The 12,359-nt window shown below is 43.2% G+C and overlaps 1 protein-coding gene across 1 annotated transcript in view; it reads left to right on the top strand.

Moving 5' to 3' along the window:
- Positions 1–5,244: 5,244 nt before the first annotated feature.
- Positions 5,245–12,359, top strand: part of GPR149 (G protein-coupled receptor 149) — a 62,316-nt gene continuing 55,201 nt past the window's right edge. The window contains exons 1-2 of the mRNA XM_023621145.2: positions 5,245–6,318; positions 7,156–7,348. Of these exons, the coding sequence (XP_023476913.2) occupies positions 5,374–6,318; positions 7,156–7,348 (1,138 nt within the window). The 5' untranslated portion in view covers positions 5,245–5,373. The remainder of the gene's footprint in view (positions 6,319–7,155; positions 7,349–12,359) is intronic.

Raw genomic sequence — 12,359 nt, 5'->3', positions numbered from 1 at the left:
CGGGACAGGAATTGGGGGGGGTCACATAATAATTAAGGAGCAGCATAACCTGGACCATGCAAGATGAAGAGAAATCTGAACCAGGGGCTGGCCCTGTGGTGTAGTGGTTAAGCTCAGTGCGTTCCACTTCATTCCCCCGGATTTGTGGGTTCAGATCCCAGGTGCAGACCTACCCCACTCGTCAGCCATGCTGTGGTGATGACCCACATATAAAGTGGAGGAAGACTGGCACAGAAGTTAGCTCAGGCCTAATCTGCCTCAAGCCAAAAGAAAAAAAAGAGGAAGATTGGCAAGAGACGCTGCCGCAGGGCTAATCTTCCTCAGGAAAAAAAAATAGAGAGAGAGAGATCTGGACCAAGCTAGAACCAAGAACTATCCTCACAGCTCCTTAAGAGTTTTCACCAGCTGCCTAGTGAAAAGAAACTAAAAATCAACATCAGAACTCCTTTGGATTTCACTTACAGTGATAGTACTTAGCTCAGAATATTGTTCTACCCTTGACACACTAAGATGTTGAAAAAATTGCTTTGAAAACTTGTAGCTCAAATGGACCTCCTGAAAATAAAGTACAGGGGTGCCCCCTGGATTATCTCATTACTGATTTAAGACTTGGTCAATTTGCTGTACATCAGGACATTCTTCATCCTAAGCATTAAATATTTATTGCATTGAATCCGTTGGGATGAAAGGCTGTTTTCAGAGAGAAAATTAAGGAAGAAGATAGCATGAAAAATGACTAGACCATAAGCTTCACAAGGGCGGGAACGATAATGTTCTGTTTACCACTAATGCATGTTGTCTGACCTTTAGACACTCAAATAGGTATTGAATGAATGAATGAAAGTTTATAGTATATAATTCTGTTTAGAATAGCTATATATTGTCTACGTTTTTGTCCTATGGGTAGGTTCAGCCATTCTCAACCACACAGCTTACATAAAAACTCTCCTCGAGACATTATCTTTATTATACCATGAGGTGGACCTTACATAACTACCAGAGTCAAGGTCCTTGCCCAGAATAAGTAAATCTGAATAAGCAGTGACCATTAATAACCAACCTTATTTCTCTCTGTATCTATTCTACAATAACATATATACACACAAATGTATGTATGCATGCACATACATACCTACATGTGTACACACACATACCTCCAAATTTTTGTCCCATCCATGGAACAGGTTAAAAAAATCATGGAATTTCCCATTTGAGAAACCTTTGACCCCACTCCCACTAATGTCGCGGGGCATCTCTGGGTTGGTGGTATGCTTACCAGGTTTCTAAAGATTAGATTCACAAAGTTAGTCTCTCTGACTTGGAGCCAAGTTAAATTGTGTCCTTATTTATAGTTATTATACTGTATTAAGTATCATAGATTTCTGATAAGACATTGAAAAAGAAGAAAATAAATCACAGCATTGAGCTCTCCTATGATGCCAAATTGCTAGTTATTTTTTGCCAAATTGTAACATAAAGCAGACTATGCATGTATTTTATATAATCTGGATATTATACAAATATGATCATATATTATAAATTTATATATTTACAATTTATATTTACAAAATCTAGATTTTATTCATATGTTATACAAGTGCGTGTGTATATCTATCCTGGATAGCTTATGAGATCTTTCATTTGAGCTTTGGTAAGTTAAGAAGAGTCTTAAGCTGGGCTAATCCTCTAAAACGTTTTGGCTGCATAATGCTATATTTCTAGAAATAAAGAAATATTATACCTTCATGATTAACTTTATCCATGATGCTTTTTAAAATTTTCATAAAGCAAGACTAAATGTTTTCAATTGGTCCTATGGTTATCTTTTTATTGCCAAAGCCCCACATTGCTAAGGATGTTATTTTCCCGTATTCGGCTAGAATTTTTTATGTTGTTTCTTATTCTTTGAGAATTTTGAGATATAATTTAGACTTTTAGAGGAATGAATTGCCTGCAGTGCTTTGCAAAGGTATAATTACATCAACGACTTTATAAACTCAGAGCCTAATGGAATTATTGCCGTGGAATTCTCTGTGGGTTGTTTCATCATCTGCAGTGCTGTCCTGGGCACACTTTGAAAGTAACCAGAGCAGCAGTGGGGCAATAAACAAGTCTTCACCTGGGCTCTCTCGCATAATCACAATTTCTATTTAAATCAAGGTAAATTTGCATTATTAAGTAATTTGAAGACAGAATTTTAAATATTTGGAGACATAAAGGCTTATCACAAGTCAGACAGAGAAACGCGGCTCATTCACAAGAGCTGAGTACATTTTTTTAAGGCATAAAGAGGCTACTTAGGAATCTTTCTTCCCGGTCTTCTAAAAGTTATGTGGTTATCTAAAAGGCATTTTTTTTGTTAGCTCAGGATGATTGTAAAGAAAATGAGATTATGGCTAAGGGGAGGGCTTACAACTTTAAAAAACTCATATTTAATATAGATGTATTATACATATAGACACATAGTATATATATAAACATATTTATTATACATATGTAAAAGACGTGTATATATAACATGTATGTATTATAAAACATAAAGCTTGGTAAACGTGGTTCATAAATTAACATTTTGAAAAATGAGACATTTCAAACATGCTCTCTGAGAAACGAAAGCAGAAACAGACTTTGTGATCATCAACATCCACTGGAAGTGTTCCCAAGAATGAGATGCTAAGAGGGGTAACTAGAAAACGTGTCTGTAGTGATCAAGAACGCAGAACCGGACGACGACTTTGAAATGTGGCTCCACCACTCACTACCCGTGTGGGGCGGGAGCATCCCAATCCACGTGAGGGCGAGCTGGTTACAACCAGTAACGACCAACCCCCAAGACTCAGGGACACACAACGCATTTTACTTCCCACTCGCGCAAAGCTTTCTGGGTCCATACAGACCTCAGGGCAGCCATGAACCTTCAGTTGGCCCAAGATTGCAGCCGCTTGAACCTTCCACCACCTCCGTATCCATAAGGGCCTCCCTGCCGCCATAGCAGGGAGAGAGATGCACCCCAGCATCAGCTCTTACAGGCTTCCACCTGTTGTTTATGACAATATGGATTATTGTGAAGGAGGCAGAAAGAAAAACTAAGATAAAGGTAACCTGAACTATTTAAAAATTTTATCACCCAATTTTAGAACTTAAAAGGATCTGAAAACAATCCAGTCAAGACCGTTATTTTCCAGATATAGAAACAGATCCCCAGAGAAAGTATAAGATTTTTGCGAGAGGCCACATAGCCAGCAACAGCAGAGTCAGGAGTCAAATTTGGGCATCTCTCCCAGTGCCCCACTGGCTGCAGTTGTGAAAGTGTGCTAACCCACTTGTCCCTTCTGTCCTATCCCAGACACCGGGGCAACATGGTAGTATAGTGTCCCTTTTCCAAATTAATATTTAGTGGAAAACCTAGAAATGATGGTAATGATAGAGGGAATGTCCCCAGGCATCAAATGGTATTGCAACAGATATCACTAATTTCTGCTCATTGTATTTTAGCAATGTGATACTTATTGTCCAACCTAACTGAAAATCCAGGGTTAAATACATACTGAAGAATGATATTTTTGTTTATGGCAGCAAAGAATAAGATCTGAGAGAAGAGACAGAATGGATGCCACAGACCTTTGATAACGATCAAAAATAAGGTCCGTTTATTATTTTGTGCTTTCTGGAGCAACATGATTTAGAAACGAATTTACACACAGACCCTTCCCACTCACAGCACACTGCAGGGTCCCACACTGCAGGAGGGAGAGCCGGAGCGCGGAGCGGGCTGTCACAGGAGGCTTGTTTCCACCTGCTGAGGGAAGGGGCACTCAGACAACAGGCCCAGAGAGGCAGAGCACCTGCTGCTGTGTTTAGTGAAGGGTACGGCCAGCAGGGACCAGGACAATCACTTTCCACTTGAACAGATCCAGGTTCAAAACGTAGCTTCAGTTACCTCTAAAATGACAGGAATGGTCAGAGTTCTATCACCACGTCCCTTCATTTACATCATCACCATATCAGCTTTCCCCATCCCCTCCCCTGCTTCCACTCAGGACCTGGCCATCCCAGGTCTTGAATCTGAGCTGAGGAGCAATGCTACCTTAAAGCATCCTGGGAAATAAATCCCAGACCAGAACTACTGCTTTCAGTCACTTCTTTGCTAAGCCACTCATCTTGCAAAATTGACAGCTCTTAAAATGAGTTCAGAGATGCAATGATTGTACACAACACCCCAAATACTCTGGTTAAGAATGCTTTTGTGGGGTAACCTCCCGTTTAGCCCTATATAATGCCATCTAACTTTAACAACTAGACATACTATTTATTCAAATGGCAGCTTGCTTACTGGATGACATTGACAGAAAATAGTTACATGCCTAAAGCTAGTATGGCTCTACCCAAAGATTCTGCAAAATCTTGTTTAGTGTAATGAAGACCATTATGACATTCTTCTTATTAAGTACAATATACATTTTAAAAACAAAGCTGGTACATCCTATTCTTTTAGAAATGGCATTGATGATATTCCTCCTCTGATGGATTATGAATTAGAAAGCTCTAGATAAGAATAAAAGCAGCCCATAAGCGGAGTAGCCTGGATCCCTCAAGATGGTATTTGTCATTCACATCCAGCCTGAGCAAGTATTCGGGCTAGTTTTATGTATCGAAACCCAAGGGGCAGGCTTAGCAAGGACAGTGTTTCTTGCTTCGAAGGAGGCAGGCTGAGAAGATGTGCTACATTTCGCTCAGACACTGAACTCGCCTCCCTTTTGTTCCTGCTTCTCTCCTGCTTGGAGCTGACTCCTCCTTCCTGCAGCTCCGAGGATGAGGATCACAGGCTGATTGAAGAACGCCGCGGTTCCCACGGGTAGCTGTGCTGTGTGTGTGTGTGTGTGTGTGTGTCTGCATCGGCAAAGCTGAGACCTACCTGAAAATCTCTCTGCCTTTTAATCCAGCTCTGGAACCAAATGCATCATGTTACTGCTCCTAAAAAGTGAACAGAGTTTGATTACCTCACGCTACAAGCTGCTTTGCTCCATAAGAAGGACCCAAAAGGACCCAGACATCACGGTTTTTTCAGTCTACCTGAGGAGCTTTTGCTTTCACGCCTGAAACTTGATGGTTTTGGGAGCGAGTTTCTGGTTTGTTTTTAATTGGAATGTTGAAAAGTTTCTTATTGATGCTTTAAATGGAAGCCAGTTTTAAAATATGGGTTGAGTCAGAGATAAAGGAGACATACCTGACCATTTTCTGCTGGATCGATGGGGGAGATCGCAGGGAAACTTGTAGGAGAAAATGAGATCTGATTTGCAACTAACAGCCACGCTTTATTTTGAGAGTATTTACAGACTCATTGAAAGGGAAATTAAATACTGACCCAGGACAATGTCTGTATTTTTCAGTAACTTATCAACTAATGACTCTAGCTTGCAGAAAGAAAATCGTAATTCGACGGATCCAGCAGGACCTCTGAATATCTATCTTTTTTGCCTGACAAGCCTGATGACTCTGGCAGCCCTGGCGGGCAGCATCTATTCGCTGGTGTCCCTGCTGAAAATGCAGAACAGAACTGTGGTGTCCACGCTTGTGGCTTCGTGGTCTGGGGATGACCTCATGAGCGTCCTGTCGGTGACCATCTTCCTGTTCCTGCAGTGGCCAAAAGAGGCCCCTGACCACTTCCAGCCCCTGTGCACCACCTCCGCCTTACTGTATCTGTGCCAGGGGCTCTCCAGCAACTTGAAGGCGACTCTGCTGGTCTCGTACAACTTTCGCACGATGCGCGGGGCCGCGGGGAGCGGGCCGGCCCTGGGAGGAGCGGGCCGGGCGCTGGGCGCGGCGCTGGCCGTGTGGGCGGTCAGCCTGCTGCTGGCCTCGCCGCCGCTGGGCGGCTGGGGCGCCTTCGTGCGCACGCCCTGGGGCTGCCTGGCCGACCGCTCCAGCTCCTACGTGCTGCTCCCCTTCGCCGTGTACTCCGCGGCCTTCGCGCTCCTGGCGGGCCTCTCGGTGCCGCTCACCCACCAGCTGCTGTGCTCGGAGGAGCCGCCCAGACTGCGCGCCAACTACCGGGCGATGCCCCGCGGCGCGTGCACGCCCGGGACTCCTCCGACCGCGGGCGGCGGGCTCGCCCGGTCCCCGGACGGCGCTGCGGGCCCTGCCCTGCGGGGCGCGGGAACTCGGCCCCCGAGCTCGGCCGCTGCGCTCGGACCGAGGCCGGGCGGGGGGTCCCGGGGGGCTGTCCACGGCCCCCGCAGCCTCGCCGTGAGCGCGGCGCAGAGGCGCTTCTCTTTCGTCCTGGCGCTGGCGAAGGTCGTCCTGTGGCTGCCCATGATGGTAAAGGCGCGGTCGCCCGTGCGCGGGGTGTGTGCCGGGCGGTGCGCGTGGGCACCGGCGTCCCCGAGACACGCGCCGCTCGGTCCACCGCGCGATGCGTCTCCGGTTCAGCCACGCGCCGGGAGGAGGGCAGCTCGCGGGTTGGGCTGGCTGCCCACGGAGTCTTGGCTACTGAAGTTCCCGTTTCAAAACTGGGCAGGGGGCGGGGAGCGCTCTGGGCGGGAGACTTAGTTTCCCTGGATCCGTCCTGGCCAAAGGTGTTCTCTTCTCTCGCAGCAACATCTGGGAGTGTGCAGAAAAGGAGGCAGGGAGTAAAAGGGGCGTTTTCCCCCAACCTTCTGTCATCCCCTTCTCTCCGCTCCATCCCTGCCCGGTAGGGGCGCCGCCCGTGCCCAGCAGGAGAGAGAGCAGAGGCGCCATCAGAAGTAGTGGGAGAAGGCGGGGTACAAAACAGGCTTTTGTTCAAGCCTGCAGGCGGGAGCCCCGTCGAGAGTGGCAGGGCGGCACCCTGCTGTGACAAGCGCCCGCGGAGGTGAGGGTCGGGGATGTGAGGTGCAGGTCGCGGAGACGCCCGCTCGTTTTCCCGGTAGCGTCCCTCGCGCTGTGGACTGTGCTTCCCTGGTGGAGACTTGACCTGGCGGAGGGCCCAGAGCGGGCTCAAGAGCGAAACCCCCAAACCCCTGTGCGGCCTGGAGCGGCGGGCCTGCCCCAGGGGATCCAGGGTCCACCGCCCAAACCAGGGCGGCGGCCCAGAAAGGAGCCTGCAGAAGGGGGAGAGGCTTGGCGAGGTGCAAAAATGGGGTCCTGGGACAGCTCTGAAGTTCTCTGCCTTTGCAGGTCCACATGGTGGTCCAGCACGCCGTGGGGTTTCAGAGCCTTCCCTTCGAGACACTCAGCTTCCTCCTAACCCTGCTGGCCACCACTGTGACCCCAGTGTTCGTCCTGTCCAAACGCTGGGCCCACCTGCCCTGTGGCTGCATCATCGACTGCAAGCAGAGCGCCTGTGCGGTGGCGTCGGACGGGAGGAAAGGTCAGTGGTGCAGAGCGCTGGGGTCGGTGCAGAGCGCTGGGGTCGGTGCAGAGCGCAGTCAGTCAGGTCAGAAAAGTGGTCCGTGGAGAGCCGGGTGAGCAGGGAGGAAGAGGCTGAGGGCGAGTGAGAGGTAAGAAGAAACTGTGGAACAATTCATAACACAGGGTTGACCTAAGTTTTAAATGAGGCAGGTTTAGAGCCATGATTATTTTAGGTAAGAAAGGAAGAGACAGAATTCATTCAACACAGGCCCTTAGACGTGGTGTCCACCACAGCCCTGAGCCCAGAGTAGAAAATGAATCCCCTCCTAAGTCTAGTAGGAAAGAGATGAGCTCCTTGAGGAGCTGGAAACTCATGATGGCTCAGCCCATTGCTAGTAGTGGAACAGTAAAGACAGCATTCTCCTTACGGTGCCGCGATGTTCTTCCAGGGTTTTGGATGTGGTTGCAGAGTGCCTGAAAACAGTTCCAAAACAAATGTCAAGTGTTTGTCTCTGCTTTTAGAAAACACACATATACACACAAAGCAACACCCCCACCCCAAAACACCTCAGTTTCAAGAAAGGACAAAGGTGGGCGAGTTTGTCAATGTACGTTTGTGTATGAAGCTAGCTATGCTAGCTACTTAAAAAAAAACCAACAAATAACAAATGTGTTCTAAAGGCACACCTAGAAAGGAAGTGGGTCGGTTACAGAACCACTGGAGTGTGGCTGTTCCCACACGAACACAGGACAAGTTGAGGACTGACTTACACATTTTGACTCTGCCAGGAAGACAATGCATTAGCATACACTGAATTAACTGTTCCATTAATGGTCCTTTGCTCAGAATAAGCATGTATTTTGTTCTTTAACAGAGAAGAAAGGGTAAATAAAAACAGTTCGTCTCAGACTATTTTAGAGGTGTGAAAACTGGAGAATATTGAAGTATATTCTACACTCAGTTCTATGACAGGGTTATTCTATAAACACTTATTAGGTTACTCTATAACCATTGATTAGTCATGAACTAGTCATTTTCCATGCATTGATGACATTTAAAATTTAATATGTCTAGGTATTTTTCAAATGACCAGTGTTTTTTTTTTTTTTAGTGTTATGTATGCCATAAAGTCTTATTGTAATAGATGCCAAATTCATCTATGTTTTTAAAATAAAATAACCATGGAACTTATAATAATTATTTGCTTTTGGAGATTAATATCCAGAGCAGCAATGACACAGAAAATTAGTAATAAATTTTGCAGGGACACATAAAAGAACATATAACGTATAAAAATAATTGACCAGCCTGAAAATTCTAGTGTTCTATCAAGCATTAACACTTTGCTACTAAATTAGTGAATTAGCCTTTTCTTATGGTATTTAAGACTGTGAGAGGACAAGAAAAGTCTAGTGCCACCGAAAATGGAAAGTCTGTGTGAAGTGCTTCAGGGCAGTCATTTTAAGGAGCGGACACCCCTATCAGAAGTGAAAGCAACACAATGCAACAGCTCCATCACTGCAGATGGTCTGGGAAGGATTCTGTCTTCTCCTGCACAAGACCGAAGGGCCTGCAGCAGGCCAGCAGAGTCAACCATCACGTTTACATCTCATGTTTGAAATTAAAACCATGCCTTTCGAGATCAAAATGACATTTTTCTTCTAAAATTACCATTGCTTTTATTTGTATTTATTCTAAAATTTCAGGAAAGGCATTGAAATATGTGGCTTACAGAAGAAGTCATGGCTTCAAAAGTGAGACATTGTGAGAAACATTAGTTTAAGATGCTTATGGTTCCAATGGCTCCATCGTTTTTATGATCGCAGGTTCTGCCATAGGAAATTCTGAGAATACATGTGGTGTGTTCTCACTGTCTGAGGACCCACTGTAAAGTTTCCATTGCTGGGATGACACAACAGGATTTTTTTTTGAGGAAGATTAGCCCTGAGCTAACATCTGCTGCCAATCCTCCTCTTTTTGCTGAGGAAGACTGGCCCTGAGCTAACATCCATGCTCATCTTCCTCTACTTTATATGTGGGACGCCTGCCACATCAGGGCTTGACAAGCAGTGCCATGTCCACACCAGGGATCTGAACCAGCGAACCCCGGGCCACCAAACCAGAACATGCGAACTTAACCACTGCACCACTGGGCCGGCTCCAAAAATAGAATTTTGAAGCCCCTAAGATGGCTCATCCTCAGGTGGGCGGGTGCTTCATCAATTATAGGACTTTGATTCTTTGGGACTATGGCTCCAGTTTCACATTTAAGCTTTTTCTCCATAATAAACTAAGAGCCCTCCCTTTACATTCTTTTCTTTTTTTATAAAGATTGGCACCTGAGCTAACAACTGTTGCCAATCTTCTTTTTTCCCCCTGCTTTTTTCTCCCCAAATCCCCCCAGTACATATATTTGTACATATGTATTGTATATTTTATTTGTGGGTCCTTCTAGTTGTGGCATGTGGGATGCCGCCTCAACATGGCCTAGTGAGCGGTGCCATGTCCGCACGCAGGATCCGAACCCTCGGCCGCTGAAGCGGAATGTGCGAACTTAACCACTCGGCGACAGGGCCGGCCCCTAACCCTTTACATTCTTTATCAGGGAACTCCAGAAGCAAGGAAGGGAAACTGTTTTCTCCTAACTCATATTTACCATGAACTCATTTTGCAGATGTAAATATAATTTTACATCTCAGCTTCACTGAATGGAAACTGAGAGTCATGCAACCAGAAAACGGATGTCAGTAATGGAAAATAATTTGCGGAAATAATAATTCTCTCCTGTTTCTAACAATAATCTATATTACTATCATCTCAAAACAAAAGTGTTAAAAAAAAAAGGATGATTTTTAACACAGAGGTCCCAGGTGGCAGACACACGGGTTGGATATGGCTTTCAGACTCATTTTGTTTGCATGACATGACTTTTACTCAGTTTTTCATCTTTCATTTTTTGACAAAATGAGAATATCTGGTGACATTACTCTGAAGAATTATTTATTTTTATAAGCTGATATAATTAGCTATGTCTAAAATCCTAATTAGCAAGATGTGATTAAAAGCAAAACTAGAGCTAATTCAGGCTTTATCCAGGGTTTTGCTTTCCAGAACAAATATTAAATTATATTTTTCCTAAGTGTAGTATAGACCTCAAAAGATCCTGACTACATTCTGATGGTTCTGAAGGTTCTTGTAAGCTATTAGTCAAACATTGTCAACTCTGTTGTCTTGTTATAACGTGTTGTCTCCATTAGTTACCTCAGTCAGAATTTACCTTTCGTGTTAAGGAGTCACTAACAAGAAATGTTTTTCTTGGTTACACTTCATAGTTAATGAACTTCCCATAAGTTAAAGACAGCAAATCCAGGACATTCTGCCTCCATTACCCTGTTTCTCTCATGGGTCTGATTATAGTAAAGCAATTTCACACAGAGGTTAATAACTCCAATTCTGAAATCAGTGAGCTTTACATTCAAATATCTTTACCAGGTAAGTGACCTTAGATAGGTTTTCTCTATCAGTCTCAGTTTTTTCAATTGTAAAATGGCACCAATAAGCTTTTTCCTGTGTGGGGTTGTTGCTGCGTCACGTGGCCTGACCTATGTGCATCACTTGGTCCTGGGACATGATATCTCCCCTCAATATCCACCACACTCCCACTTTCCTCCCATTGCCTGAGACTGCCTCGTGCACCTCATGACATGCACGCAGATTCCCCATTGACAAAACCTGCCCACTCCTTCAAAAACGTTACTCATTTTTGCTTTACATGGTTCATAGTTATAATATGCAGCTAATAAAATATATAGCCACAGACTCAATTTTATCACGTTGTGTGATAAAATTGTATTTTTATGACAGTTTTTCTTTGCTTAAGGTTCCTGAGTTGACAATTTGTCACTTTATATCATTTTTAGAGAAAAGGGAAACCTATCAATAATTTAAACATCCTTTTAGTTCTATCAGCTTTCACAGTTTTAAAGTTAAAAATCTCAGTTTAATTTTACTGGACTATATTACTAGAAAAGGTACACAGAACTATAAATGAGACAGTATATAAACTATTAACATATGTTTCTACTTTTCCATTTTCTTTGAATTCCAATTTCTTTGAAGAAATTCTTGTTTGTGTTCTGGCTCAAACAAGGAATGTTTTGGCTAAAGTAATATATGATATCTATAAACGCTATTTTTCAGACAGCAGAATTGGCTTTTAAATCTTCAGTTCTGGGAAAATTTCAGAATCGAATCAGCATGTGAATGACACTAGGATGTATTATAAAATAAATCAAATTTTACCTGTTGTTCCCATAGAAATTTTATAACTTTTCATAAATTTTTTCACTAAGGAAATGTCTGCTATAAAATACAGTTATCCAAGTAGAAAAATTTTTTGAAATGATCTATGTTTTGAAAGATGAAAACCAAAACATTAAATTGCATTTTGTCTACTGTCTTGATATAGCTTCATTCTCAATATGTAAAAATTACCTAGTACTTAATGACATTCACACAAAAGTTGTAGGACTTTCTGCCACATTTTCACTTATTATTCTACTAAGACTTTGTACCATTTCCACCAATTAGTAGCACTATATTTAGGATACCATCATATTTCACATAATTTAAAACATAAAACTTTTTATGCATCCCTGCTAAACTCATCTTGTAATTATTCACGTTGATAGACATGTTGTAAAGTGCTTCCATTCACAGAAATATAAATCTGTTCACTCTTTTTAACAATTCATTCCAAATTTATTTGTATCAGAAATGTACATGTTATTTTAAAAAGTTTAAAAACTAGATTACAGCATTGTCTAATTTTTAACATATGCGTTTATAAACATATAAATGTCAGGAATGGTATACATAAAAATATTTAAAGCAGTTATATCTGTTGGTAGTATTGTCAGCTGAATAACTCATATAATATTAAGAGCTACTTAATAATTAATTTCTAGCAAAACAAAATTTATAAATAATATATATTTTTTTAAAGATTGGCACCTGAGATAAAACATTT

This window comes from Equus caballus, chromosome 16 (assembly GCF_041296265.1).
Source record: "Equus caballus isolate H_3958 breed thoroughbred chromosome 16, TB-T2T, whole genome shotgun sequence".
Lineage (NCBI taxonomy): Eukaryota > Metazoa > Chordata > Mammalia > Perissodactyla > Equidae > Equus > Equus caballus.
Note: the sequence above shows the minus strand (reverse complement) of the source record. Positions and strands in the feature narration are given on the sequence as shown.